The following is a 26,646-nucleotide window of genomic DNA, read 5'->3' as shown; positions in this document are numbered from 1 at the left end:
TTGAGGAAGCCAGAGAAAATAGTTTCGGAGTTTGTCTGAAAGGGTTAATGTTTATGAGTAGCTAGGAAAGCTTGAGGGATATTAGTGAAAGAAATAGTGTCACAAGTGCAATATAAAACACCAGATTGATCTAAAGATTCATACAGTGATAGGGTTAGACTGAGGGAGTCGAGTGGTAACTACTTACTAGATGAACAGGTACTCGGGAAAAACAGCATTTTTATAGCAGGCTAAAGACTGCAGATATTTAGAAAGAAATTAATCCTTTCCTTATTCTTTGTATCAAAATCCACTTCAGAGCTGGGGAGAGGATTCAGTTGGTCAGGTGCTTGATGCACAGACTGTAGACCTTTGCTCGATCCCCAGAGTCCACGCAGACAGCCAGGTGTGAAGACGTGCTTTTGTCATCCTGGTAGCATTCCCTGGGGCTCGTTGGTCAGGAGATCTAGTCAAATTGGCAGTTCCCCATATTGTATACAGCAACTGAGATTTAGGATGGATTTTACTTTCTTTGTATTTTTCTGTGTTTTTTTGAATTGTTTTTAGTAATGTGTTTGCACATAAATAATACAGCTACTAAAGGAATAGAATAGAGAAAGTGAGATCAGCTGATTTTATTTCTAAGACTTGAAAACAACCCACAATATTATCCATTTTGCTTTAAAGTGTGGTGTGTGTGTCTCTAGGGGGTGTGGCTCAGGGTTAAGAGTACCGTTTCTCTTCCAGAGGACCCAGGTTCAGTTACCAGCACCCTCATGAAGGCTCACAACTGCCCGTAGCTCCCAATCTAGAGTGTGCAGCGCACTATGATGGCTTTTGCTTGCATGTGATTCACAGACATACATTCAAGCAAAACATCCAGGCCCAAAAAGAAAACAAATCTTTTGAAAAAGTAGTTCTATCCACAGACATTTTATGCAGGCATTAGAGAAGCACAGTGGGATTCTGAATCAGGACAATTTTGCCCTTTCTCGTTGACTGTTGAACGGTTGCTTTTACAAAAGGCTGTCAATGGTGTTGCCAGAAGATTGCCATGCTCTCTGCTGTCTCCCTTTACCTCACTGACCTCTGTTTTCTTATTGAATATTTTTCTCTTGAATTATTTTTTGAGTATAGAAATACTGAATCTGTCTACTTCAGCGGACTCATTTGAAACCATGTTGAAGTCATTATTAAGGTTCAATCTGGTTGGTGGGAGTGTGAGCAAAAACCATATGAGGAGCAAACCCTATGGAAATTCCATGATGGCCACTTTGCAGAATAACTTTTCTCTCCTGCAGTGTAGACAATGGTGTGTGCAGAGTGTCTCAGGTGGTAAGTGCTTGGTCTGCAGTGTAGACAACAGTGTTTGCAGGGTGTCTCTAAACTACCAGTATACCTTATGTTTGCCACTCTTCTCGTACCTGTTTTTCTAAGCTGGCTTTTTAAAGATTGTATTATTATTATTATTTGTAGTTATAGGTAAGTGTGCATGTTTGCTGGCACTGGGTGACTTGTCTGGTCTAACTAGTCAGCTTGTTTCATACAGAACCCCTGTCTCTGCCTCCAGAGTGCTGAAATTAAAAGTAGGCCGCCATTGATGGCTGGGGTTTCAAATTAAATCCTCATATTCTACTCACTGGACCACCTTCCTGGCTCCTTGGCCAGTCTTAAGCCAAGGTTGCCTAAGCATGATGTGAGCTTACACGAAACTGTCCTTGAAGTACAGATTACTGGGCCTCTGCCTGGATATGCTGAGTCAGCGGGATGGGAGCCCAGCATCTTCAGGAAGTTCTGCAGGTGATTTACAAAGCCTGAGTACAAGGACACGTACCCATGCTGTAGTAGTCGAGTTTTGTTGCTCTGGAAAAGCGCCCAGAAAAACAGTTTAAGGGAGGCAGAATGTATTTTGGTTGATGGTTTTTCTGTCTGGTGGCTGGTTCCACTGTTTACCGGCCTGTGGCAAGACAGAAGCGTGATGAGAAATTGTGAAGGAAGGCTGCCAACCTGAAGGAAGCAGAGGGTGAGAAGGGGTGGGGGTGGGGCAGATGCACCTTCACCGACTTGGAGCTCCGCAGCCTAGTCTCGGACAGCGTCTGACTACCTGCCCACCAGGTCTCCCTGGGCAGGGCGCCTGTGGAAGTACACTCTTACTTAGCAAGGACCAGCAGTCCATGAGACAGTGTAGGAATTTGCAGGACTTGTGCCGCTTGGTCAAAAGTCTTCCTCGTGCTGATGCCCCTTCCCATCTCAGGACCTAAGCCTGAGCTGAGGCTGTACCACAGCAACCTATTTTTCTCTAATCGTCCTGATCTAGTTGTCCATGAATTAACTTATCAGCGGATTAGCCCACTAATAAATTTAGTGCTTCATGGTCCAGTCTCAATAGTGCATTGCACATGGACCTTCTGGGGGAACATTTCCTTTCTGTCCCCATGGCTCTCAGCTGAGCTGTGTGTTACTGAGCAGTTTTCTGCCCTTACCTTCATCCTGACCTGCTGCTGATATTCTGGCTTCCTGCTTAGCTGAGTCCCTACCTGTCAGCTCCCCGCCTTCCTCACGCCTTCAGCAAAACTCTCCATCCCAGCATTTTTTCTTTCTCTTGATCTTAATTCTCAAGGAATGCTTTTGTTTTTTTCCTGTCCCCCTCTGCCTGCATTTGCAGTGCTGGTATTAACCCAGGGGCCTCACATGTTTTAGGGAAGTGTTCTCTTGCCTAGTCCTAAGAATTCTTTTTTTTTTTAAATTTATTTATTTATTATGTATACAACATTCCTTCCATGTGTGCCCGCAAGCCAGAAGGGGGCGCCAGGTCTCATTACAGATGGCTGTGAGCCACCATGTGGTTGCTGGGAATTGAACTCAGGACCTCTGGAAGAGCAGTCAGTGCTCTTAACCGCTGAGCCATCTCTCCAGCCCCCGTCCTAAGAATTCTTCTTTCCGCCAAAGCTAATCTACTCACCTTTGACCTGTTAAAATGATTTATCAAAGTAATGAGTCATTGTTATGGAAAATATGGAAACTAACTGTATAAACAAGTCACGATTTCACCATGTGTTATTATGTATATTAATATATATTACTGGGAACCATAGGAAGACTGTTTGATGCAGTCTGGGCAGTTTATGGAGGCCCTGCCTCAGAAAAATAAATAGATAAATAGCAAGTAGATAGTGATGTTAGTAATGAGTGCACCGTGAGAACAGTTTCTTTACCGTTTGCCAGGGCCACAGCCTTCAGCCACCACGGCAACCGTCTGCATCTTTGTGTCTTTGGTTCATATCCGAGTCAAGTGTTCTGATGACTGAACCTTCTGTGTTCTGATGAAACACGTTCTTCTGGATTTTAGAACGTAAGAATTCACTCAACTGATAGAATTGCACAAATAGCCAAACGTTTTGAGTTAATGGGCTATACTAACTTATTTAATCCTTGAAAATTTTATAGGTAGATAATATTATTTCCCCTTTTTAAAGAGGAAGAAACCAAGTAGTGTGCCCAAAGTCATGCAACAATAAATCATAGGAAATGGTTTACCACCGGGACATCTGGTACCAAGCTCATGTCTTACCCACAAGGCTATATTGCTCTCTGTAGCTTGGTCCTCCTCTCATGTGATTGTGCTTGGATAATTTTATTATATTCTTTAGTACTATTAACATCCTGATGCAAGGCAGAATTAAAAGTCTCTTTCTTGAAATATTAACAATTGCTAGGTATTGTTTTACACACCCTTAATCCCAGCACTCTGAAGACAGAGACAGGTAGATCTCTGTGCTTAAGGCTAGACTGGTCTACAGAGTGAATTTCAGTACAGCCAGGCCTATATATGGAGACCCTGTATTGGAAAAAAACAAAATATTAGTAATTTTATAATAATTATTAAATAGTTGCTTAATTTTTGAAAGAAATTTTATATATTTTTTTTTCTAACAGCTCATTTACTTTCCAGAATCTCATCTGCTGAGGCCGAGGCATGGTGGTGCATGCAGTCCTCACACTCACACTAAGGAGACTGAGTCAGGGAGGTTGGGAGTTTGAGGTCAGTCTGGACTGTATAATGGGAGTGTCTTTCTTCCTTCCTTCCTTTCTTTCTTTCTTTCTTTCTTTCTTTCTTTCTTTCATTTTTTTCTTTTTGAGATAGGGTTTCTCTATGTAGCTTTGGCTGCCCTGGAACTTGTTATGTAGACCAGGATGGCTTTGAATTCATGTGCTACCATGCCTGGTTGAAATTGTTTCAACAAACAAATAAATGAATTCTGAATCATGTCTGTTAAACTATAATCCATGTATAGTTTAAGGTTAATGTTTCTGCCATGTGGTTTTTGTTAGTTGAAATTACTGTAGTATTTTACTTTGATTATTTTGAGGATATCTCTTGTTGTATCCTTAGAAGATGTATGATAAAATTGATAGCATACGTTCTTGAGGCTTTGTTTTGTTTTGTTATTTGTTTTTTTTTTATTTGATTTTTCAAGGCAGGGTTTCTCTGTGTAACTTTGGGCCCTGTCCTGGAACTCACTCTGTAGACCAGGCTGGCCTCGAACTCACAGAGAGTCACCTGCCTCTGCCTCCCAAGTGCTGGAATTAAAGGCATGTGTCACCACCGCTTGACTTGTTCTTGAGTTTTGGCAGTTTATACATCATATACATGTGATTTACTTATGTGAGGATAATTTGTAATAGAATATTGCAGCATCGACATTCTCCTGTGACTTGGTCACTGGAATGAATCGAGAACTGTCATTCTTGTTATGTACATTGATCACATGTGGTAGACTTGAGTGGCAGAGTTAGAAAATGTCTTTTAGGGAAAGAAAATATTTGTATTCTATTTGGACATTTCTTCTAGTACTAAGTCCATGCGTAATACTGAAATTAACAAACAAAGCTTACTGGAATTCTCAGCTGAGACAGCCAACATTCCCACACAGAAAGAGATTCATATACTCTAGCAAACGAACTAGTTATGCTTGCCTAGAGAACAGAACAATTCTTGGTGAGTCAGTTATAATATGTGCATTATTTCTCAGAGCCCTACAAAACAGATGGATTAACGCATCTGTTCTCAATCTGTGGGCCACAACTCCCCTGAAGGGCCAAATGACCCTTCGCCACCCTACATACCAGATATTTACATTATGATTCATGACAAAGTTACAATATTATAGCAAAATTATAGTTATGAAGTAGCAACAAGAATAATTTTATGGTTGAGGGGTCACAACAATATGAGTAACTGTGTTAAGGGGTCACAGCAGTAGGAAGGTTGAGAACCACTGGACTAAGGGCATGCATGAATAGATCACAGCCCAGTTTGTGTGTAAGGGACTTAAAAGAAAGAAGGCTCAACATTAGTCTCTTAGCTGTGAGTTACCCTGGGGTTCATGTAAAAACTGGCTATGTGACACAGCTCTTCTACAACCTGAAGAACAAAATGAGTCCCAGTAGGAAAGAGTTAAAAGAATGAGCACCCACTGTGTGAAGGTACACATGAATGGCCAAGATCGAAAAATAGTTTAAGTCAAATGAAGCAATGCTGAGATTTTGTTTTTAAGAATGAGAAGTTTTCAAATTATAGTACATAGTCATGAGGTTGGAACCATGACACTGCTGAGGAACTTAAGTTGGTACACAGCTTCCAGAGGCAGTATAGTCCATAAGAAAGATTGGCCAGTATTTCCATCAGGTCGTCCAGTTGACACAGTATAGTCCGTAGGAAAGATTGGCCAGTATTTCCATCAGGTCGTCCAGTTGACACAGTATAGTCCATAGGAAAGATTGGCCAGTATTTCCATGGGGTTGTCCCCAGTTGACACAGTATAGTCCATAGGAAAGATTGGCCAGGATTTCCATGGGGTTGTCCCCAGTTGACACAGTATAGTCCATAGGAAAGATTGGCCAGTATTTCCATGGGGTTGTCCCCAGTTGACACAGTATAGTCCATAGGAAAGGCTCGTTCTCCACCGCACTGTAGTGCCACATCTGCCTTTTAGCAGCTTGAGGTGTGAGTCACGTGACTCATCTAAAGTTATCTGCACATGAGTTATGAAAAATCATGTGACAAGTCTTCCATCTATTTTTGTACTTGATAAGAATCTTATAAACACATTATCTTTTAATCCAGCTATTTCACATCTTATAGAAGCTAAATGCATTCAGAGGTAGATTAGAAAATTATCTTTTAAGCACTTTATAGCAGAAATTGAAAGAGCCTTAAATGTTCAGTAGGAGATTAACTAAATAAATGATAGTAACTCTATATAATAGAGCAGAATAAAATCATTAACATGGATGTACGCGTACACACACAACATTTCAAGTGGAAGTTTTTCTGAAGCAACTGACTTGATTTTCCTCTTCTTTCTATAATCTGAGTTATTGTTGAAATCTTTTTTAGATTTACTTATGAGTGTTTAGTTTCCATGTGTGCCTGGGCACTGTGTGCATGTCTGGTGTTCTAGAAGGTCAGAGGAGGGCGTGAGGTTCCCTGGAACAGGAGTTGCGGCCAGTTGTGAGCCATGTGGGTGCTGGAAATTGAAAAACCTGGGTCTTCTGCTAGAAAAAGTGTTCTCACTGACTGAGCCCTCTCTCCAACTCCTTGATGAAATCTTTATTGTGCTTTTTTGCCATGTATTTATATGCTTTTGATGAAATGTGAGGTCTTTTGCCTTATTTTATTTCATATTTGTTACTGAGTTCTAAGAGGTTTCTGTTTGTTTGTTTTTGAGACAGGGTCTCTCTGTGTAGCCCTGACTGTCCTAGAACTCTCTATGTAAACTAGGCTGACCTCAAACTCAGAAACTCTCTTGCCTCTACCTCCTTGCCTCCTGAGTGCTGTAATTAAAGGCATGTGCCATTCCTGGCTTACTTGGCTTGCAATAATTTTAAGGTGAGTATTAGAAACACTTGATTAAACTCTGTTATTTTATAAATATTCATTCATTAGTGTGTTTTTATTACTTTTTTCAGAGTTTTTGAATTGTTACTAAGTTAAAGATTTGTTTCTTGTATAATGATCCAGTTTCAAAAGATTAGAAGTTATTTTTCTGTTTATTTTCTTTAAATCTTAGACTAAATTTTAACGTTTCCTTAGCTTAGTAAATATTTATCAATATCCCAAGTGAAATAAAAATTGATAATTACTTATTTATTTCTTTCCCTCATGTCTGAATCTTAGGGGATTACACATATACAGTAAAAAACCTGAGGACTCATTCTTCTGCCAAGTCCTTTTCAGTCTCTGTTTCCCCTTCATTCTCCTCTTCTTCTTGGTTTTGGCCTGGGTTTGGGGGTTGTGGGGCACATATGGCAAGGGTCTCATATAACCCAGGCTGGTTTCTACATAGCCAAGGATGACCTTGAACTTCTAAGTGCTGGGGTTAGAGGCATGGGCCTTCATACTAAGGTGTAGTTGGTACCAGGGATCCAGTCCAGAACTTGTTAGATGCTAGCGCTAGCGAGGCAAGTGCTGCACTACCCGAGCTACGTTCTCTACCCTGTGTGAAACTTTTCAGTGGTATCATGTGTCTTTAATCCCAGCACTTGGGAGGCAGAAGCAGGAGGATCTCTGTGAGTTTGAGGCTAGCCTGGTCTACAAAGCAAGTTCCAGAATAATGAGGTCTACACAGAAAAACTCTGTCTCAAGAAACAAAACAGAAGAAAGAAAAGAAACTTTTCATATGCCAGATGAAATTAGTTTGAAAGTGCCTAGATTGAAATCATTAAAAAACTGTCTGAGCGCTGGTCTCAGGAACTGTGGGTCACGTGATTGGACACCCAGATGAAAAGGAAGAACTTAGATGCTCAGGTCCGCTGGTGAGGAAGGACTACAATACTCAACAACTTCCATCGCTCAGCATTGTGGGGAGATCTATGCACAATAGTACTTACATGGTTTCCTGTTTTTAGGTTTGGTCTGAGATTGGAAAAGCCTTTTTAGATGGGTCACTTGATAAAAATGCCACTCAGAAGAAAACAGTATCAAGACAGTAAGTTTAGCCTCTCTTAATTAACTAGTTTTTGGGAACTGCATGGTAGGCAGTTAGCCTAATGCTGATCCAGATCCCCAGGTTTCAGCTGGGCAGTGGTGGCGCACAGGCTACAGAGTGAGTTCCAGGGCAGGCTCCAAAGCTACACAGAGAAACCCTGTCCTGGGGAAAAACAAAACAAAACAAAAAACCAGAGTCCCAGGTCTCACCCTCAGATTTTAATAGGTTTCAAAGATACGCCCCTGGCTTTAGTAGTTTTATCTTTGAATAGTGAGATTATTGATTTTTTTTTCGCTATGCTTTTTCCTTCCATGTTTTATTCAGGGATAGTTTTTCAATGAAAGGTAGAAAAAGCAGCAAGGAGAAGCTGACCCTCACTGCACAGTGAGCCCTCACTGCATGGCTTGTGGAAAGCATATGGGGAAACTAGAAAGCCATTCAATAGTATGTATTATGAATAATAAACACTGGTAAAATTCTCTAAAAGAAGAAAATATTTATGGTTTTTTAAATTTTATTTTATTTGTTGTGTATGAGGTTTTTTGCTTGCATGTGCAGCTGTGCACCACTTGCATGCCTGGTGCCCACAGAGGCCGGAAGAGGGGCCTGATGTTCTGGAACCATAATTACAGACAATTGTGAATCTCCAAGTGTGTGCTGGGAATCAAACTCAAGTTCTCTGAGAGAGCTGCTGGTACTTGCGACTGCTGAGCCACCTCCAGCCCATGTGTGTGTGTGGTGCTGAGGGTGCAAGGCAGGGGTCTACCACTGAGCATGGTGTCTAACCTTTATTATTGGCAGTACTGTTTCTGTAAGTAGGAACCAAAACCCAAACTAAATATCCAGTATTAGAGGAACTGATAAGGAAATAATTCCAAAATGATTCAATACTCTATAGACATTTGTGGAAATGTATCAAAAATTTAAAATTCTCTAACTTTGCTTTAAAATTTTTAATAATTTTATATGAATGAGCTTTTTTCTTTTGCTTATTTTTTCCCTCCTCCTCCTCCTCCTCCTCCTCCTCCTCCTCCTCCTCCTCTTCTTCTTCTTCTTCTTCTTCTTCTTCTTCTTCTTCTTCTTCGTCAAGATTTCTCTGTGTAACTGTCCTGGCTGTCCTGGAACTCCCTCTGTATACCAGGATGGTTTTGAACTCACAGAGCTCTGCCTGCCTCTGCTTCCCAAGTGCTGGGGTTAAATGCATAAGCCCACCTATGAATGAGCTTTTTGCCTACATGGTCATATATGCACACTGTGTGCACAGTTTCCTAGGAGGCCAGAAGAGGTGTTGAATCCTCTGGAACAAGAGTTACAGATATTTATGAGCTGCCATGTGGGTGCTAAGAACTGAACCTGGGTCTTCAAGTGTTCTCAACTACTGAGCCCTCTCTCCAGTCCCCCAAAATAAAAAATAAATAAATACTGTCATTATAACTGAGTGAAATTTTATAATGTTTTCTAAATTGTCTGACAGTGGTTTATAAAATTTATACACACACACACACACACATATATATATATGTATATATGATGGCTTAGCAGTTGAGTTCACTTCCTTATCCACATTGGGGAGAACACAAACACCTGTAATTCCAGCTCCCAGGGATCTGATAAGTGCTTCTTATCTCTGTGGGCACCTGCATGCCCTCACAGACATGTGTACACACAGAAATAAAAAATAGGCATCAGTGGCATTTATAAAATAAAAAATAAAATTCACATAGGAAAGTCATATCTTGTAGGACTAGGGGTGGCTTGGTTGGTAATGTGCTGACTGTTCTAGCACAAGGACTTAAGTTCAGATTCAGCACTGTACGGAACCTGGGTGTGGTAGCATACACCCAAAACTCCAGCACTTGAGGGGACAGAGACAGCCTAACTGATCCAGTGAAAGACCTTATCTCAAAAAATAAGGTGCCAGACCATCACGATGAATGGTGGGCCAGCCAGCCAGCACGTGTGCTCATGCAGACTAGAGCTGGATGTCTGACGTCATCCTCTGTCTCTCTTGAACGTAAGTTTCGAGACTAGTCTCTAGTTAAACCTAAAGCTCATTGACTAGGCAAGACCATCTGAGCAGCGAGTCTAGTGCCTGTCTCTTTTCTCTTCTTTACACGAACCATCACTGGGGATACGAATGCAGGTCTCCTGCCTGTGCAGCACGCACTTTACTGATGCTCATGCTCATGCCGATATCTTTACTCTGACCTGCTTCATTTTCTTTTCTTGGAGCCAGGCAGGGTAATGAAAGATCCCTCACAGTTGTGCACATGTGTGGTTCCAGCTACTTGGTATGCTGAGGCAGGAGGATCATCCATTTGAATCCAGGAGTTAGAAACCCACCTCCCTAAAGAAGAAGAAAAGGTTTCATGAGAGCAACAGATTATTTTCCATACATAATGGTATTGCTTCATAAGCGTCTCTTAAAGATTATGACCTATTTGATACATTTCATATAATAGTATTCATTGCCATTTTATCACTTGATTAATTCCCCTTTGTAAAAACTAAATTTCAGAAATAGTCACAGTAATTCCCAAGCTTCATTACACCACAATTTGTGCTATTTTGTTTTAATATTGAAACCTGGTTTCTACCTCCAAACACTTAGATTCGATTGCTGTGAGGTGTGATTTGTGTTTTACTATTTTTACAAATGCCTCCCGGGTGATTCCAGTGTGCTGTAGTGTAGGAAGTGCTGCAGTATACTATCAGAAAATCCTCCTTTTCATCACTAACGTGTGGTCAATTATTCAAGTCTTATCACTATTTGGTCAAGGTTTATACTGGCTTGTTATGTGTTCAGTTCTGAGCGATAGTAATAAATAGGAAGAATTCTTGTACCTCATTCTAGTTGGAAGAAATTAGAAATGACCTAAATTTAGTAAATTTATAGTAGGAAAACTGTGGTGAAAAGACTGGAAAAGCTAGAGAGTGTGGGGCGGAGAGGCATCCTTGGAGACTATTCTGATGGGAGTCACTGCTTGAGATTATTGTTGATCAACAATTATGAGACCATGGGGTTACCTGGATGTCCAAGGGAAGTCCGGCTGAGAGACTGTGACTCAGAGTCTTGGAGGGATGACTGCTCCTGGTGTGTCTGAAGCTAGTGTGGTACAGTGATGCCAAGTCCAGGTGAGGTCAGGGAACAGAGGCAGAAGGAGTAATTCAGGTGCTTTTGCAATGAAGTGGACTAGAAAGAGGCTAAGGCTTGGACCAGATGGTAATGAGGGACAGAAACAAGGGAGCAACAGAAAATTCTGTGCTCTGAAGACAGAACTGTCAACACTGGCTAATGAGTTAAAGATGGAGCAAGAGGGTAGAAGACAAGATGGTGAACCTTAGGAAGATAGAGTTTTGCAGAGTGATCAAGAGTTTGGTGTGTTGGAAGCCACGTGTAATATGCTTTGGGTACCTAAGTGGAGATGTGGAGTTTGCAGTTAAATTTATGCAAATTTATTGGAGGAAAGAGGCCCTGACTAGAAGCAAAATTTTGAAAGTATTTGTTATGTAGTTTTAAAATCTTGAGACCAGAGGTCACCAAGGCAGCAAATGCAGATTAAAAGGGAGGTTCAAAACAAGGCCCTGACGTAGTGAGTTCCAGAAGAGCCTGGGCCAAATAATGAGGCCCTATCAACAAACAGACCAACCAAAAAAAAAAAAAAAAAAAAAAAAAGGAAAGAAGTAAAAAAAAAAGAGAGAAATAAACAACAACCCTTGGACTTTCCATCGTTAAAACAGTCAAGAGCCAGAGAGAGTTGAGATGAGAGGAGATGGAGGGCAGGAGAGTTCACGGAGTGTGGTCCTGGGAGCCATGGAAACAGTGCTCCCTGGAGTGACCTCTGATGTCACCAGTGATAGAGTAAGTCCGCTAAGATGAGGAATAAAGCAAACCTTGGATAGTTTTAGTGGTCATTGTTTACCAGTTAATTGTGCTTTTTAGGTTTCAGAATTTACCTTTCTGATTATGTCTTATCTATCTCTGTTTCTCAGAGAGTGAAACTTGATTGAGAGAAGCAGTGGAATTAAGAAGATTTAGAAGGAAGGATTAATGTTAATGGAGAAACGTGTGTGTTTGGAAGCCTGTGCGGCATTAGAATTGTTTTACGTTTTCACCTGGATGGTAATAATTTAGATGTTTCTTTAAAGTCAGTTACTTCTTGAATTGCATGTAGGTATTTTATGTACTTTTTAATATGTAACTGAAATTTAACAAGAAAGGAAGAAAAATATATATGAATTTAGATACAAATTTGCTTTTAAAACTATTGGTTACTGACTTCAATGGTTTTGTTCCACACATGGTAACTTTGAACAGATTTTTTTTTTTGAGACATGGTTTTTCTGCTTAGCCCTGGCTGTCTTTGAACTTGCTCTGTAGACCAGGCTGGCCTCGAACTCATAAAGAGATCTGCCTGCCTCTACCTCCCAAGTGCTAGAATTAAAGGCATGCACCACCATTGCCCAGCCTGAACAGAGTTACTTTTAGGAAGTTTAATCTCCACAAATACTTATATTCTTAATTTTTTTTTCAAATTTTCTCCTTTAAGTCCTCATGCAGTTGGAATCTATTTTAAAGAAAATTATACAGGAACAAAAAGGAAGGAACTTTAGTCCACCTATCTTCATTGACTCCTTAATACAAGGAAACCTTAATGAGCCGCAGGTGATATCAAAGCATTAAGCCTTTATGAGAAAGTTACATATGCATAGAGCTTTTCTTTTAGTCCACATGACCTCCAAGGCTTTGGATGTCTCTTTTGTTTATCTTGAGTAGTCTATACCCCACTAGTTCACCCTCCAAAGCCACTATCGAGCATTTAACTTAGGCTAATCAAACATCGAGCCCAAATGATCTGTAGGCAGAGAAGAAGTGTGTGTGAGCCTTGATGGACTCAGCCTTCCTGCCCTCATGGCCACATTCAGTGCTTGTTTGTTACAGCATGATGCTCTGTTTATGGTGTTGTCAGGCAAGAGCCACAGTGGCATCTATAGGATGTCCTGACATGGCATATACAATCTCTGGTAGGCAGAAGGAAGTTCTGGATGTAAGTTTGTGCGGAAATTGGTCAGTTCTGAGGACAATAGCAGGCACGTCTTCCCTATGCCCAAGACATAAAAATAGGACTGAAAAGATTTGCCTGTAGTGAGCCAATAAGATTACTAAGAAATAAATGTTGATTGCATCAAAAAGGCTGTACAACCTGGAGTGGGAGCACACACCTTTAATCCCAGCACTTAAAAGGCAGAGGCAGGCCATTTCTGAGTTCTAGGCCAGTCTACAAAATAAGGCCCCATTTTAAAAAACAAAAGACAATGCAAGGTAGGATCCACCCATGAGAGGGTTGATAGGAGAGGGTGCGGGGTGTGGATAACCAGAATGCATTGCATAGTCTGATATCAAGGAACAAATTTAACTAAAATTGACAAAAATAAGGTAAAATTAACACAGGTAAGAAAATAGGCAGTCCAGTATTTAGAGATTTTTATTTGTTCTTTAACATGTAATGTATGACACCGGGTGAGGTTATGTACCCTGTGTGTGTGCAGGAGCCCTTAGAGGCCAGAAGATGGTGTCAGATTCTCTGAAACGTTGGGAGCCACCCATTGTGTTTGGTGTTTGCTGGGAACAAAACCTAAGTCCTCTTAACTGCTCAGTACCCTCTCCAGCCCACAGCCCGTTATTTATATTGGTTCTCACATTACAGGGATTTAGGTTTTTTTTTTTTTGAAGACCTAATAAGGAAATAATATATTCCTCACACACTTTTTGTTGAGCCTAATTTTATACCCTGTATTGTTTTAGTAGGAAAGATCACCTTATATCGCATACTTTCTAAACTTAGTTTTGTCTTGTAGATCCTAGAAGACAGTATGATATTTTCTCTGGCTGATTGCATAATAACTGCCAAGTGTAATTATAAATCGACTTCTCTCTCAGATGGGTTACAGAGCATACGCTGGCAAAAAGCTCTTCTGAAGAGAGAGACACTGCGAGAGCCCTCTGAAGTTTCCCTTCCTTGCTGCTGTGATCTTGTTTAAAAAGCTTGCTTCACATGGGTGCCTCCCACACACACGTGTTCAGTTTCACCTTTGAAAACTGCCCTGAATTGCTTGGCACATTTTAGGGGCTGTGAATTCTAGTTAGCACCTGTGAAATGAAATCTGTCAACACGTTTCCTGCTGAGAGAGAGCTTCTCCGTTTCCTTTCCTACTCCCATTGAACCCAAGTCCCTGACCACATTAGATAGACAGTCCCCTACTGAGTCACAACCCTCTGTGGCTGCTTTTCATTAACAACTCTAGGCAGGTGTGCTGTTCATAAGGCCTCAGGAAGCGTGCAGGGTCTACAGTGATGGTGCTCTGAAAGGACTCTCTTCTTGGAATTGAAGATGATTTCTATTTATAATTCTAAGATGTGTGACCTTCAGCTGGTTTGTAGGTTTGTATTGATACAGTATTATAAAAATGTTTATAAACATAAAAAGGCATAATATAAAATGCTCCCGGGAAGTATTCAGGTGGCAGTTTAAAATGTAAAAAAATTATGTTCCCTTGAAGGACTTCACTTATACTTCATTTCAAGGACAAATTTTTAAAATGATGAAGGCTGCTGGTGTAAACATCCACACATATCTCTTCTTCAACATGTCGGTGTGTCTAGATGCTATAGACTAAATGAAATTTGTGAAGATGTGTCAAGGATCTCAATTATTTAAAAAAGGATTATTGACATTTTATTATTTAAGTATTTTCTTACATAGATTTATCTGTCACAGTGGCAGTGGGCACATGTCAGAGTTTGAGCACGCAGTGAGAGTTCACCTGACCCAGGTCCCAGAGGTTGGACCCATGTTGTTAGGTTTGCAGTGAGTGAACTCACCTCGAGTCATCTCACAACTCATCAGGGTTTTTTTTTTTATTGCTTATTTGCTTTAAATCTGTATTACATTAAAATTTATCTTTGCTAAAGCTTTTTTATTTAAATGGAGTTAACCTGGGCAGGGTGGCATGTGTGTAAATTCTAGAGCCACAGAGACTCAGTCTCAGAAACAGAAACAAAACAAAACTTAGTTTAATATACTGTGGCCACCACAAATTGGTTATCTCAAAGATAGAATTAAGAGTTAAATCTCATTTTCAGTATTTAGGGAGAGTTTATAAAGAACATTGCTATTTATTTCTTTACATGTATGCTGTGAGTTTTTTAAAAGATGTATTTTTAATGCTTTGCTAGTTTTAATTGATGATGAAGTCAAGCAGGACATATGGGTGACTAGTGTATGCAAATCCTTGTTAGCAGTATATAGATAGATATTGTAAACTTGTTCTGAATATATTAATATATATTGTAAATTGCATATGTTTACATATCTTTTGTGAAATGAAAGGCTGTGGTTCACCCAAAAACCATCGTGGGCCAAGCTATATAAAGTGGCAACACATTCCTTTAGTCCCTGTATTCAAGAAGCAAAGGCGGCAGATCTTTGCAAGTTTGAAGCCAGCCTGGTCTACAGAGCAAGTTCCAGGACAGTCAGGAAGTGTAGGGGAAGTTAAGGACATAGCCAGTTACTCTTGAATAATTGAGTTACCAGGTGGCTATTGATTTTAGAGGCAATAAATGAATCAGGCATACATTTTTAAAAAGTTAACTTTGTGTTTTGTGAGTGTAGATCAGTATTACAACACTTGTCTTGCACACACAAGGCCTTGGTTTGATCCACCGCACTGCAATAGTAGCAGCAACAGAAGTAATAATAATAATAGTAATAATCAGAATTTAATTTTGAGTCAGTCCTTAGTCTGGAAAAAAAAGAAATTGATAAGGAGAGGTGAACAGTACTCCATATACATTACAGGGCAGGAGAAACAGGAAGGGAGAGCTCTCGGTACTGCTTCTTAAGACATCCTCGGGGTTCCATTCACCATGTGAAAACGACAGCCTACAGAATGGGAAAAGATCTTCACTAACCTTACATCAGACAGAGGTCTGGTCTCCAAAATATACCAAGAACTCAAGAAATCGTTCATCAAAAGAACACATAATCCAATTTAAAAAAATGGAGTACAGACCTAAAAAGAGAACTCTCAACAGAGGAATCTAAAATGGCTGAAAGACACTTCAGGAAATGTTCACAATCCTTAGTCATCAGAGAAATGCAAATCAAAACAACCCTGAGATTCCATCTTCTACCTGTAAGAATGACCAAGATCAAAAACATTGATGACAACTTATGCTGGAGAGGTTGTGGGTAAAGGGAACACTCTTCAGTTGTTGGTGGGGATGCAAACTGGTACAGCCCTTTTGGATATCAGTATGGCGATTTCTCAGAAAATTAGGAAACAACCTTCCTCAAGACCCAGCAATACCACTTTTGGGTATATGTCCAAAGAATGCTCAATTATGCCACAAGGACATGTGCTCAACTATGTTCATAGCAGCTTTGTTTGTCATAGCCAGAACCTGGAAACAATCTAAATGCCCCTCCACCAAAGAATGGATAAGAAAAATGTGGTACATTTACAAAATGAAATACTACACAGCAGAGGAAAATAATGACATCTTGGAATTTGCAGGCAAATGGATGGAGCTAGAAAACATTATTTTGAGTGAAGTAACCCAGACACAGAAAGACAGTTATCACATGTATTCATTCATAAGTGGTTTTTAAACATAAAGCAAAGAAAACCAACCCACAAATCACAAGAACCTAGACAACAATGAGGACCCTAAGAGAGACATACATGGATCTAATCTACATGGGAAGTAAAAAAAGACAAGATCTCCTGAGTAAATTGGGATCATGGGAACCTTAGGAGAGGGTTGAAGGGGAAGGGAGAGGCAGGGAGAGGAACAGAGAAAAATGTAGAGTTCAATAAAATCAATAAAAAAAGAAAATCCATAAACCTTCAGAAACCAAAAGTGAGCCACGAGCCAGTGTCTGTCAGAGGGCATATTAAAAGTTCAGATGAGGGCCAGGGGGATGGCTCAGAATTTAGACCCAGGAAGCCACATGGTGGAAGGAGAGAACCAACTCCAACAAGTTCTGAACCCCACAGGCATGTTAACAGTCTTATATATGCATACATATGCACAAACATTAATATGCACACAGTAGATAAATATGATTAATGTTTTTTAAATAGTACATGTGGGTGGACCTTACCCCAAACCTATAGAATCTGAATCTCTGGATGTTAGGTTGCAGTATCAATAAACTCTCAGATGTTTTAGGGGAGCCAATAGCCTGAGCAATAATTATTAAAAGTCTAAAAAAAAATAATGTCATAGGAGCAAATCTCCCACTAATTTGATTTGTAGGAATCATTTCATTAGTGCTTCTAAATGAACAGGATGATTAAGTCGGGTCTTTATTTCACGAGACTGAAACAGATAATGCAATCTCCAACATTCAGTCCTCTCTCAGGTGTTTATTCTCACTGACCTCAGGCAGGAGGATGCAGACATCTGAGTTACCTGCCAGACTTCAGGAGGATGATGTCATGATAGAGCACACGCATTCTCATCTTCTATATGTTCCTGCTCTAGTCAAATCCTGTGGAGAGTTTTATTTTTATTTTCGGTAACATTTATGTACATCTACCAGGAAAAACAGGAAGAAAAAATTTAAAAACTAAACCATTGACTTTTTTTTCTTATTTTATACCAAAAATTACTCAGAAGCTACTTTCATTTATACTAATATAATTTTTACATAGTGTGTACCTGGGCAATCTGCTCTCTGACAACTGGGGATGTTCAGAAGAAGCTCTAAAAGGAGATAGACCAAGTTTTTGGGAAGGGTCCTCTTACTTCAGAGAAAATTGAGCAGCTAAGGTAAGAATACAACGAAAGGAAAAAAAACATTAAAAAGACAACTATCAGGTCGTTATTTATTAACTTAAAGCTTATGATAATATGTAGGAAATATATATATTGTTCTTAAAATATTTACATAAATTTTAATTTTGATTTGTTTCTGTTTATTTAAAAATTATTTAGACTGGTGGAGACAAAAATTTCTGTTCCACCCGGTCCTGCAGCCATTCAGTCCCAAAGAAACATGCAGAGACTAATATTAATTATAAACTGTTTGGTACCTTTTCTCAGTAAGGCATTCTCATCTTGCTTCCTCTGTGTCTGGCTGGTGACTGGCTCTGCCTTTTCTCTTCCCAGAATTCTCCTAGTCTGGTTGCCTGCCTATACTTCCTGCCTGGCTACTGGCCAATCAGCATTTTATTAACCTAACACTAATGACAAATCTTTACAGTGTACAAGAGCATTATCCCACAGTAGATGGATAAATGTAGTATATACATTTAATCTCAGTATTTGAGAGGAAAAGGCAGGTGGATCTCTGTGAGTTCAAGGCCAGCCCCACCGACACAGTGAGTTCCAGGACAGCCAGAGACACTGTCTTGCAGAAAAATAACAACAACAAAATTTTAAGTGTTTATGTGTATAAAAGTATTTGTATACATTGTGTATGGGTGCCTGTAGAGACCAGAAGAGGGAGTTGGATCCCTTGGAACTGGAGTTGGAGTTAATCGTGAGACACCCAATAGGGATGGGTACTGGGTTCCAGTTCAGTTCTCACGATTAAGTCAAAAACACTCTTAACTGTTGTTGACAGCCCGTTTCTGCTTTGTGAGGCAAAGTCTTACTATATAGGGGCCACAGACTTGTAATCCTACTACCTCAGTCTCCTGGGTGCTGTGATCACAATTATGTATACAACACCCATGTACATACAGATTTTAACAGATTAAATTTAATCTCATGTCTAAAATCAAAAAAGTAGTTCTGGGAGTTAGAGAGATGGCCCATCTCTCTAGAGTTAAGAGGAGTTAAGAGTACTGACTTCTCTTCTAGAGGACCTGGGTTCAGTTTCCAGAACCCACATGGTGGCTCACTCACAGCCATCTGCAATTCCAGTTCCCAGGGATCCAATGCCCTCCTCTGGCTTCCATGAACAGTACATGCTAATGTGGCGCACAGACATACATGCTAGCAAAATACCTATACACACATAATAATAATAAATTTTAAAATAAGACTATGCAATTGTTGTACCATATTGAAAAATAAAGTAGTTCTAGAGAATCTTTTAATTAGCCTGTATATAGTTCCAATGATGTCAAGCATGTGGACATTTATACTTCATTTATAAGAATACAAAATAGTACAGGCACACTGGAAAATGCTATGGTAGGGTTTTATAATGTTAAGCATACACTCAGCCTCTATATGAAAAACTCCTCAGCATTCCTTGTAGTTACTTAAGAGAAATGAAAGCAGGCCTGTACAAAGACCTGTGTGCAAATGTTGGTAATTGTATATTCAAAACACACAAGAGCTGGAAGCAGTCCAGATGTTTACCAGCTGGTAGATAAAGTAGCAAATTTTGATTTTGCCATACTATGGGAGGCTGCTAATTAATAGAAAAAACTATGTCAATATGTACAGCTACTTGTTATGTTAAGTGAAAGAAACAAGTGCAAAGGGCTGCCTACCACACTGTTTCACTAGTGTGAAATTCTACAAAAGACAATGTTAGCTAGATAGGAGGCCTTGCCATTGACTTCTGGGGCCAGTTGTTGTGCACTACAGTCACTTGGGTCACTTTAAAAGACAGACATATACCTGGAAGCAGTCTCAGGCTGTTCCACAGTCTCTGGACATCAGACTGTTTCGCAGGGTTCAGTCTTAACACAAACATCCCCAAAAAGAAAAAGAAAGTTTCCCAGGTCGCTGGAACTGGAGTCGCAAACTGTTCTGAGTGTGGGTGCTGGGACCTCTGAAGGAGCCACAAGTGTTCATAATCTCTGAACTATCTCTCTGGCCCATTCATGTGGTTTATGACCACTGTTCTGCCTATGGTTGTCATGTTTATTGACTTCAACACATCTGTTTAATTTTTATAAAAACAGATATTACCGACCAGTGCTTTGTGAAACTGTTCAGACTACCAAACTAACCCCAGTTTCTGCCTGGCTTCAAGACATTGAAGGAAAAGTCTGCCCATTTGTTATTTCTAAGGAGGTAGGAAATGTTTGGTATATTTAACTTAGTCAGCTTATCTTCAGCTACTTTAATACGTGTTTTTTATTTCTTTTAATTGAAAAAATGTTTTCATATGGTATATTCTGATCACAGTTTCCCTTCCCTCATCTTCTCCCAGATCTTCCTCATCCTTTCGACTTCCATGGCCTTCTTTCTCACTTTAGAAAGCAAACAGGAAAATAAAGAAACAGATAAGAATAAACAAAATATACAAACAAAGACAAAGTATGAGAAACACATTCACAATACAGATACACACACATAAAACAATAAAAACACAAAATTAAAAATCATAATATACAAGCAAAAGAAAAATACGTTTTTAAAAATATGCCAAAACAAAGTATTTTGAGACAAAAGTCTCCAAAAGTACTACTGAGTTCATTTTGTGGTGGCTGTCTACAGCAACCCTCTAGTTCAGAGCTGCTCTGGGTCTATGAATCTTCTGTACATTCTGTGAATCAGATCATCTCATTGTCTCACTTGCTTCTCTCTGATAATTAGAGAGATGGAACAGCTTTTCATATGTGTATCAACAGTTCCCATTCTCTTTCACCCCGGCACTTCTTCCTGATGTGCTGTCTGCTTGCCCCAGCTGTCAGTTAGGAGTGGACTCCTTCCTGTTTATGATCCTTTCCCACTGACACTCACAGGAGTTTCCAGGGTTTAGCCATATGCAGGTTTTAAATTTTCACATCGTCAAATCTGGTTTTTCCTGCACAGCATCCAGATACCATGGTACGCTTAGGAAGCCTGATCTGTTGTAAGATCATCAAGATAATGGCTGGTGGCGATTTTGTCACTTTTCATTTTCACTGTCTAGAGCAGAAGAGCTTGGGTGTTGCATTTGTGGGCCTTTGTTTTCTAGACCCTCATTCTTTATGCCCTTGGTGTGGTTCTTCAGGACCCCAGCATTTGGCCGTCACCTCACAAGTATGACGTCGTGTCATGTCTTTTTGATTGCTGGTTTTTATGTGTAGTATAATTGCATTCCTTTCTGATGTTTTAAAGAAAACATTCAGTATGTGGTAGTGTACATGACAATGGAAGTCACTCCACTTCTGTCTGCTCTTCACGCTTCTCCTTCATTATTTCATCTGCTCTCTTTCCTCCTCTCTCCTTCCTTTATTCATTCATTCTTGAGGCAAGGTCTTACTTGATAGATCATACTGACCTGGAACTTGCAATCCTGTCTCAGTCTCCTAAATGTTCAATGTGACATGTGATAATGCGCAAGTCCCCTCTGTGTGCTGTGATTACCATTGATGAATAAAGAAATTGCTTTGAACCTATAGCAAGCAGTACTTAGGTAGGCAGGGAAAGCTAGGCTGAATGCTGGGAGAAAGAAGGGCAGAGTCAGAGAGAAGCCATGGATCTGCTATCTGAGACAGACGCTGGGAACTTTATCTGGTAAGCCACAGCCACATAGCGATACACAGATTAACAGAGATGGGTTAAATTAATATGTAAGAGTTAGCCATTAAGAAGCTAGAGCTAATGGGCTAAGCAGTGATTTAAATAACACAGTTTCTGTGTGATTATTTTGCGTCTAAGCTAGGCAGGCAGCTAGGAAAAACAAGCAACCTCCTCCAACAATGTGATACTATCGATCTTGATGTTTGGTTTTGTCTTTTATTATTACTTATCTCCTAATCCATATAGTTATCTGATTCTATAACTGTTCTTTAGTCTTTTTTATATTTATTTATTATGTATTCAATATTCTGTCTGTATGTAGGCCAGAAGAGGGCACCAGGCCTCATTACAGATGGTTGTGAGCCACCATGTGGTTGCTGGGAATTGAACTCAGGACCTTTGGAAGAGCAGGCAGTGCTCTTAACCACTGAGCCATCTCTCCAGCCCCTGTCCTTTAGTCTTAATAGATTTTTTTTTAAAAGATGTCTCTTACGTAGTTCTTTCACAGAATTCAGAAATCACACAGACACAGCTGTGTGTCTTGTGGGAATGGTGAGGGAGAGGTTGCCTCCTAGGAAATTTTCCTTAAGGTAGTGGGCTGGGATTTATGTCCCTGGACAAAGCTTAGATACACAGAGTTGTTTTGAGATCATACAACAGTGCCAAATGCAAGAGGAAGTCCTGGTGATGGGACTATGGTCATACGTCCTCTAAGGATGGTCATATTAAATACTCCTGGCACTTGAGGTTTTGTTTTAATATCTTAGCATTAAAGATCCTTTGTTGTTTGTTTGTTTGTTTGTTTGAGACAGAGTTTCTCTGTAGCTTTGAAGCCTGTCCTGGAACCTGCTCTGTAGTACAGGCTGGCCTTGAACTCACAGAGATCCACCTGCCTCTGCTGGGATTAAAGATGTGTGCCACTATCACCTGGTTTAAGATTAAAGATTCTTAATAAAGCAGCAGATCTACAATTTTTATTCTAACATGATAAGCTATTGGCTAAATTTTATATTCTATATGGCTTTGATAATAAAATTGAAAACGTGCTTCTGTAAAAATATGTATGCCAATAGTTATAGAAAACTAAAATTAGGGCTGGAGAGATGGCTCAGATGTTAAGAGCCCCAGCTGCTCTTCCAGAGGTCCTGAGTTCAATTCCCAGCAACCACATGGTGGCTCACAACCAACCATCTGTACTGAGATCTGGCACCCTCTTCTGGCGTGCGGGCATACATCGAGGTAGAATGTTGTATAAATAATAAATAAATCTTTAAAAAAAAGAAAACTAAAATTAGAAAACAAAATATTTATTTCTCAATATAAGGTTTCTCTGTATAGCTCTGGCTGTCCTGGAACTCACTCTGTAGACCAGGCTACACTCAGACTCAGAGATCCACCTGCCTCTGCCTCCTGAGTGCTGGAATTAGAGGTGTGCACCAGTGCCGCCCAGCAAAATTTTTTTAATCTTTAAAAAAATGTGAAAAACCCAAGTTTTAAAAAATTTTTGGTGAGATGTGAAGAATCGGTAAGGTCTGCAGTCTGTTCTAGTGCCATAGAGAGAGAAAGAGGAAGGGAGAGAGAAAAATACACAAGAGAGAAAGAGGCCAAACTTCATTGGAATTTTTGACATATTGATATTTCAAAGCATGCAGAGAAACTGAAACTGTTAAAAGGAATAGAGTATGTGGGATGCCCTTTTATATGCTATGAATATGTTTCATTGCCATTGGTTAATAAAGAATCTGATTTTGCCAATAGCCAGGCAGAATAGAACCAGGCAGGAAATCTAAACAGAGAAGGAGAAAAAAGCAGAGTCAGGGCCTTGTAGCCACCAAAGGCAAAAGATGCCAGAACATTACCTGAAAGCCACAGCCATGTGGTAGTACACAGATTAGTAAAAATGGGCTAATTTAAGTTATAAGAGCTAGTTAATAAAAAGCCCAAGCTAATAGGCCAAATCGTTTGTAATTAATATAAGTTTCTGTGTGGTTACTCGGTACTGACCAGCTGGGAAGTGAAAGCGCAGCCTCCAGTTACAATCGATGGAGCCCGATGTGGAGGAACACAGTTGTAATCCCAACTCTCGGATGTAGCAAGTCTTTTTCTGTCCTGCCAGCCAGCTCACAAATAACGACACAGCGACGTCTTATTAATTATGAAAGCTCAGTCTTTAGCTTAGGTTTGCTCCCAACTACCTCTTATAAATTAATCTGCTTCTATTAATCTATATTTTACCACTTTTTTAACCTCTTTTCCTGCGTGTCCTGCTTCTTCTACACCTGACTGGCAACTCTGCCTTTCTTCCTCCCAGCTTCCCCCCTGCCCATAAGTCCCCATTATACTTCCTGCCTCCCTATTGGCCATCCAACTTTTTATTACACCAATCACAACAATATATCTTCACACAGTGTACAAATATCCCACAATACTTGGGAGGTGGAAATAGGAAAAGTGAAAATTTGAGGATAACCTGGGCTACATATCAAGACTTTGTCACAAATGTCTACCTCTCCCAGATGGAATAGATGCTAAATTGTGGAAATCATTTTGAGTTATTAAATTTAGAATATGTAGATGTTAGTATTATAGCTGAGAGCTTCCTGAAGCTGGCATTTCCATATACATATATATGTCAGCTAGAAGAAGGGTCAGAGATTTATTGCTGCCAGGATTTTGAGAGATAACTCACCCAGAGAAAAATACATATACATAGAACTCAGACACTAGAAAAAGTAGGTTAATTATAGCTTAATATAATTGTCACATGGAGGAGGAGAAAGGAGGAACCTGAAATTGAATTTTTAACTAAATTTGATGCCTTTGAGATCTAGGTAAATTGTTGCTTGTTCTTTTTATGGCTGAGTAATCCTCCATCAAATAGATGTGCCACACTTTGTACAACCATTAACCTGCAGAGGGATATTGCGTTATTTTCAGTTTTTACTATTATGAATGAAGCTACTATGAGCATTTGTATTTTTTTGTTTGAACATAAGATTTGTATTTTTATAAATGCCCATGACTATAACTTTTACATATGTTAAAACAAAGTAAGAAATTGTAATACTGGCTGGGAGTGTAATGTAAATTAGTAAGGTAGGAGGAACGTGAGTTGGAGGCTAGCCTGGGCTACACCGGGAGGGCCTGTCTCAGAAGGAAGGAAGAGAGAGCAGAGAAGAAAACAATAATCTTCTGATTCAGCTATTTGGTTTCAGCATTGGTTCGCTTCATCCAGGAGCTGTGTGCTGTGCAAGGAACAAGCCCTGCTCTCTCAGCTGTTTGAGCAGAACAGGAGCAATTCCCGCCTCACAGGTGTGGGCAAGCATGAAGTGATACTTGTAGAGTACTTAGGAAAGCGCCTCCTTTGTAACAAATATTTGGTGCATGTATGTGCAGCTAAGGCTGGGTGCTATGCTAAACATTTTGTTTGTTTTTAATTTAGAATTTGAATACATCATGTCCTCTCTCCCTCTCCTCCCTCCTATCCCACCCATGTCCTCCTTGTCTTTGACCATTGTTGTTCCATTCATATAAATGAACCAACACATAAATGCATCCTGCCCAGTCCACTCTGTGCTGCTTGCATGTGTGTGCTTCTAAAGCTGCCCACTGGATGTCAAAAAGGCAAGTCAGAGAATGTATCCCTGGAGGACATAATTCTCCTTCTCTCAGCAGTTGTCAGTTGCTTGTAGTCCCTCATCTAGGGGTGGGGCCTGGTGAGAGTCCTCCATCTTGGGAATGACAACTGTTGTTGGAATTGTTCAGGTCTTGCTTGGGCAACCATGTTGTTGAGATTTCATGGGTGCATCTCCTCTGTCATAACTAGAAGGCACAGTCTCACAGTGGATTTCCTGGTCCTGTGGCATGAAACATTTTTTCTTACCTAATTCTACTTAATTCTCTCAACAGTCCATGAGCTGAGTCTTCTACTGCTGGAGATATTGATTAGAGAAGTCCTGTTACGCAATAGAGCAAATAGAGACAGGACGCCCGCTGTCGGGTGCTGTGGACCTTGGCTATCTACTCAGCTGTGGAAATATTAGACACTGACGACCTCCTCAAGACAGATGAATGCACAGGATATGCCTTTTGGCACATTGTAAATACTGACATCTTAATAATCTGTAGCATTGTTCTTAGATGTGTTCCTCAGAATCTGAATACACCTGCCCCCCTGTGTACATGGAGGACAGGTGCTTTCCACCAAGCCCACTACGTGTGCTCAGCGTTCCTCCTTTCTAATGCAGTGTAGATCCTTTAAAAACATTTGTACGTGTTTTTTTTTTAATGTTTCTACTTCTTCAGTAGCATTTGACAGGGAAATTCTAGAATAAAAAAGCCTTTCTTAATCTCTTAATATAGTAAATACAGTATAATTCATAAATAGAATTTCAAGCTTAAATGCATAATTTTAATTGAAGAAATAATGAAACCTGCTACATTGCTGTATCTGAAAAATGTATTTTTTTCAATCCACTGTTCAGAAACAGCAAGAGATTAAACGTCTGTGTGTTCACTGGTTTGGAAGTACAACGAAGTATAATGTTACTGCAGCAGATTTACACTGTTTCAGCCTGTGCATTTAGTGTTGATGTTTAAGGGGCAAGTGGGGCTGTGCTCTGTGAACCTCAGATTTTCCTTTTAGGTGTAATACAGGTTGTTTTGCTGACGAATCAGTGATGAAAGTGTTTTCTTCCCTTGGTTTTTCTGGCACATGGGAATGCCCAGAGCTGAGGAAAATGACGGAGACAACAGTAGGAAAAAGAAGATACCGTTCTCACCTGCTCAGAACTAGATGCTCTCGCTATGACAGTGAAGAATCTGTGTGATTTTTAATGTCAAATTCTTAATCTTTTTTTTAAGGCAGGCCAAGTTTATTAAAGTAGATTAAAGCATACTTTTAAGGGGTGAGAAAAGACAATGGCCAAAGAGCTTTTTATGATGATTTACATTGTTTTAGACTTGATATTATTTTAAAGACTTTTAGTACAGACAACCTTCTTAGGTAAACTTCTTCCGGATTCTGGTGACTTGGGCATCAAGTTTGCATTATGTAACTAAAAACACCTCAAAATATATCATAATGGCAATCTGGATTCAGGGCAGGCATGAGGTTTTAACTGAATATGTATAATTGACAGCCCTGTTGGCTTAATTTTTATAGGAAGGGGAAAAGGTTTGCAAAGCTTCCTGCTA

At 39.9% G+C, this 26,646-nt stretch overlaps 1 protein-coding gene across 1 annotated transcript; it reads left to right on the top strand.

Moving 5' to 3' along the window:
* Positions 1–1,148: 1,148 nt before the first annotated feature.
* Positions 1,149–26,279, top strand: Cyp20a1 (cytochrome P450 family 20 subfamily A member 1). Its single transcript, XM_050154205.1, is given in 12 exon segments — positions 1,149–1,314; positions 3,205–3,266; positions 6,929–6,952; positions 7,891–7,947; positions 7,949–7,970; positions 12,521–12,636; positions 13,830–13,884; positions 17,691–17,808; positions 19,902–20,013; positions 20,903–20,974; positions 23,323–23,326; positions 26,107–26,279. Coding segments are annotated over 12 exon segments (972 nt in total). The 5' UTR covers positions 1,149–1,157.
* The last annotated feature ends 367 nt before the right edge of the window (positions 26,280–26,646 follow it).

This window comes from Alexandromys fortis, unplaced genomic scaffold (genome assembly GCF_014885135.2).
Source record: "Alexandromys fortis isolate MF-2015 unplaced genomic scaffold, M_Fortis_MF-2015_v1.1 scaffold_40, whole genome shotgun sequence".
NCBI lineage: Eukaryota > Metazoa > Chordata > Mammalia > Rodentia > Cricetidae > Alexandromys > Alexandromys fortis.
Note: the sequence above shows the minus strand (reverse complement) of the source record. Positions and strands in the feature narration are given on the sequence as shown.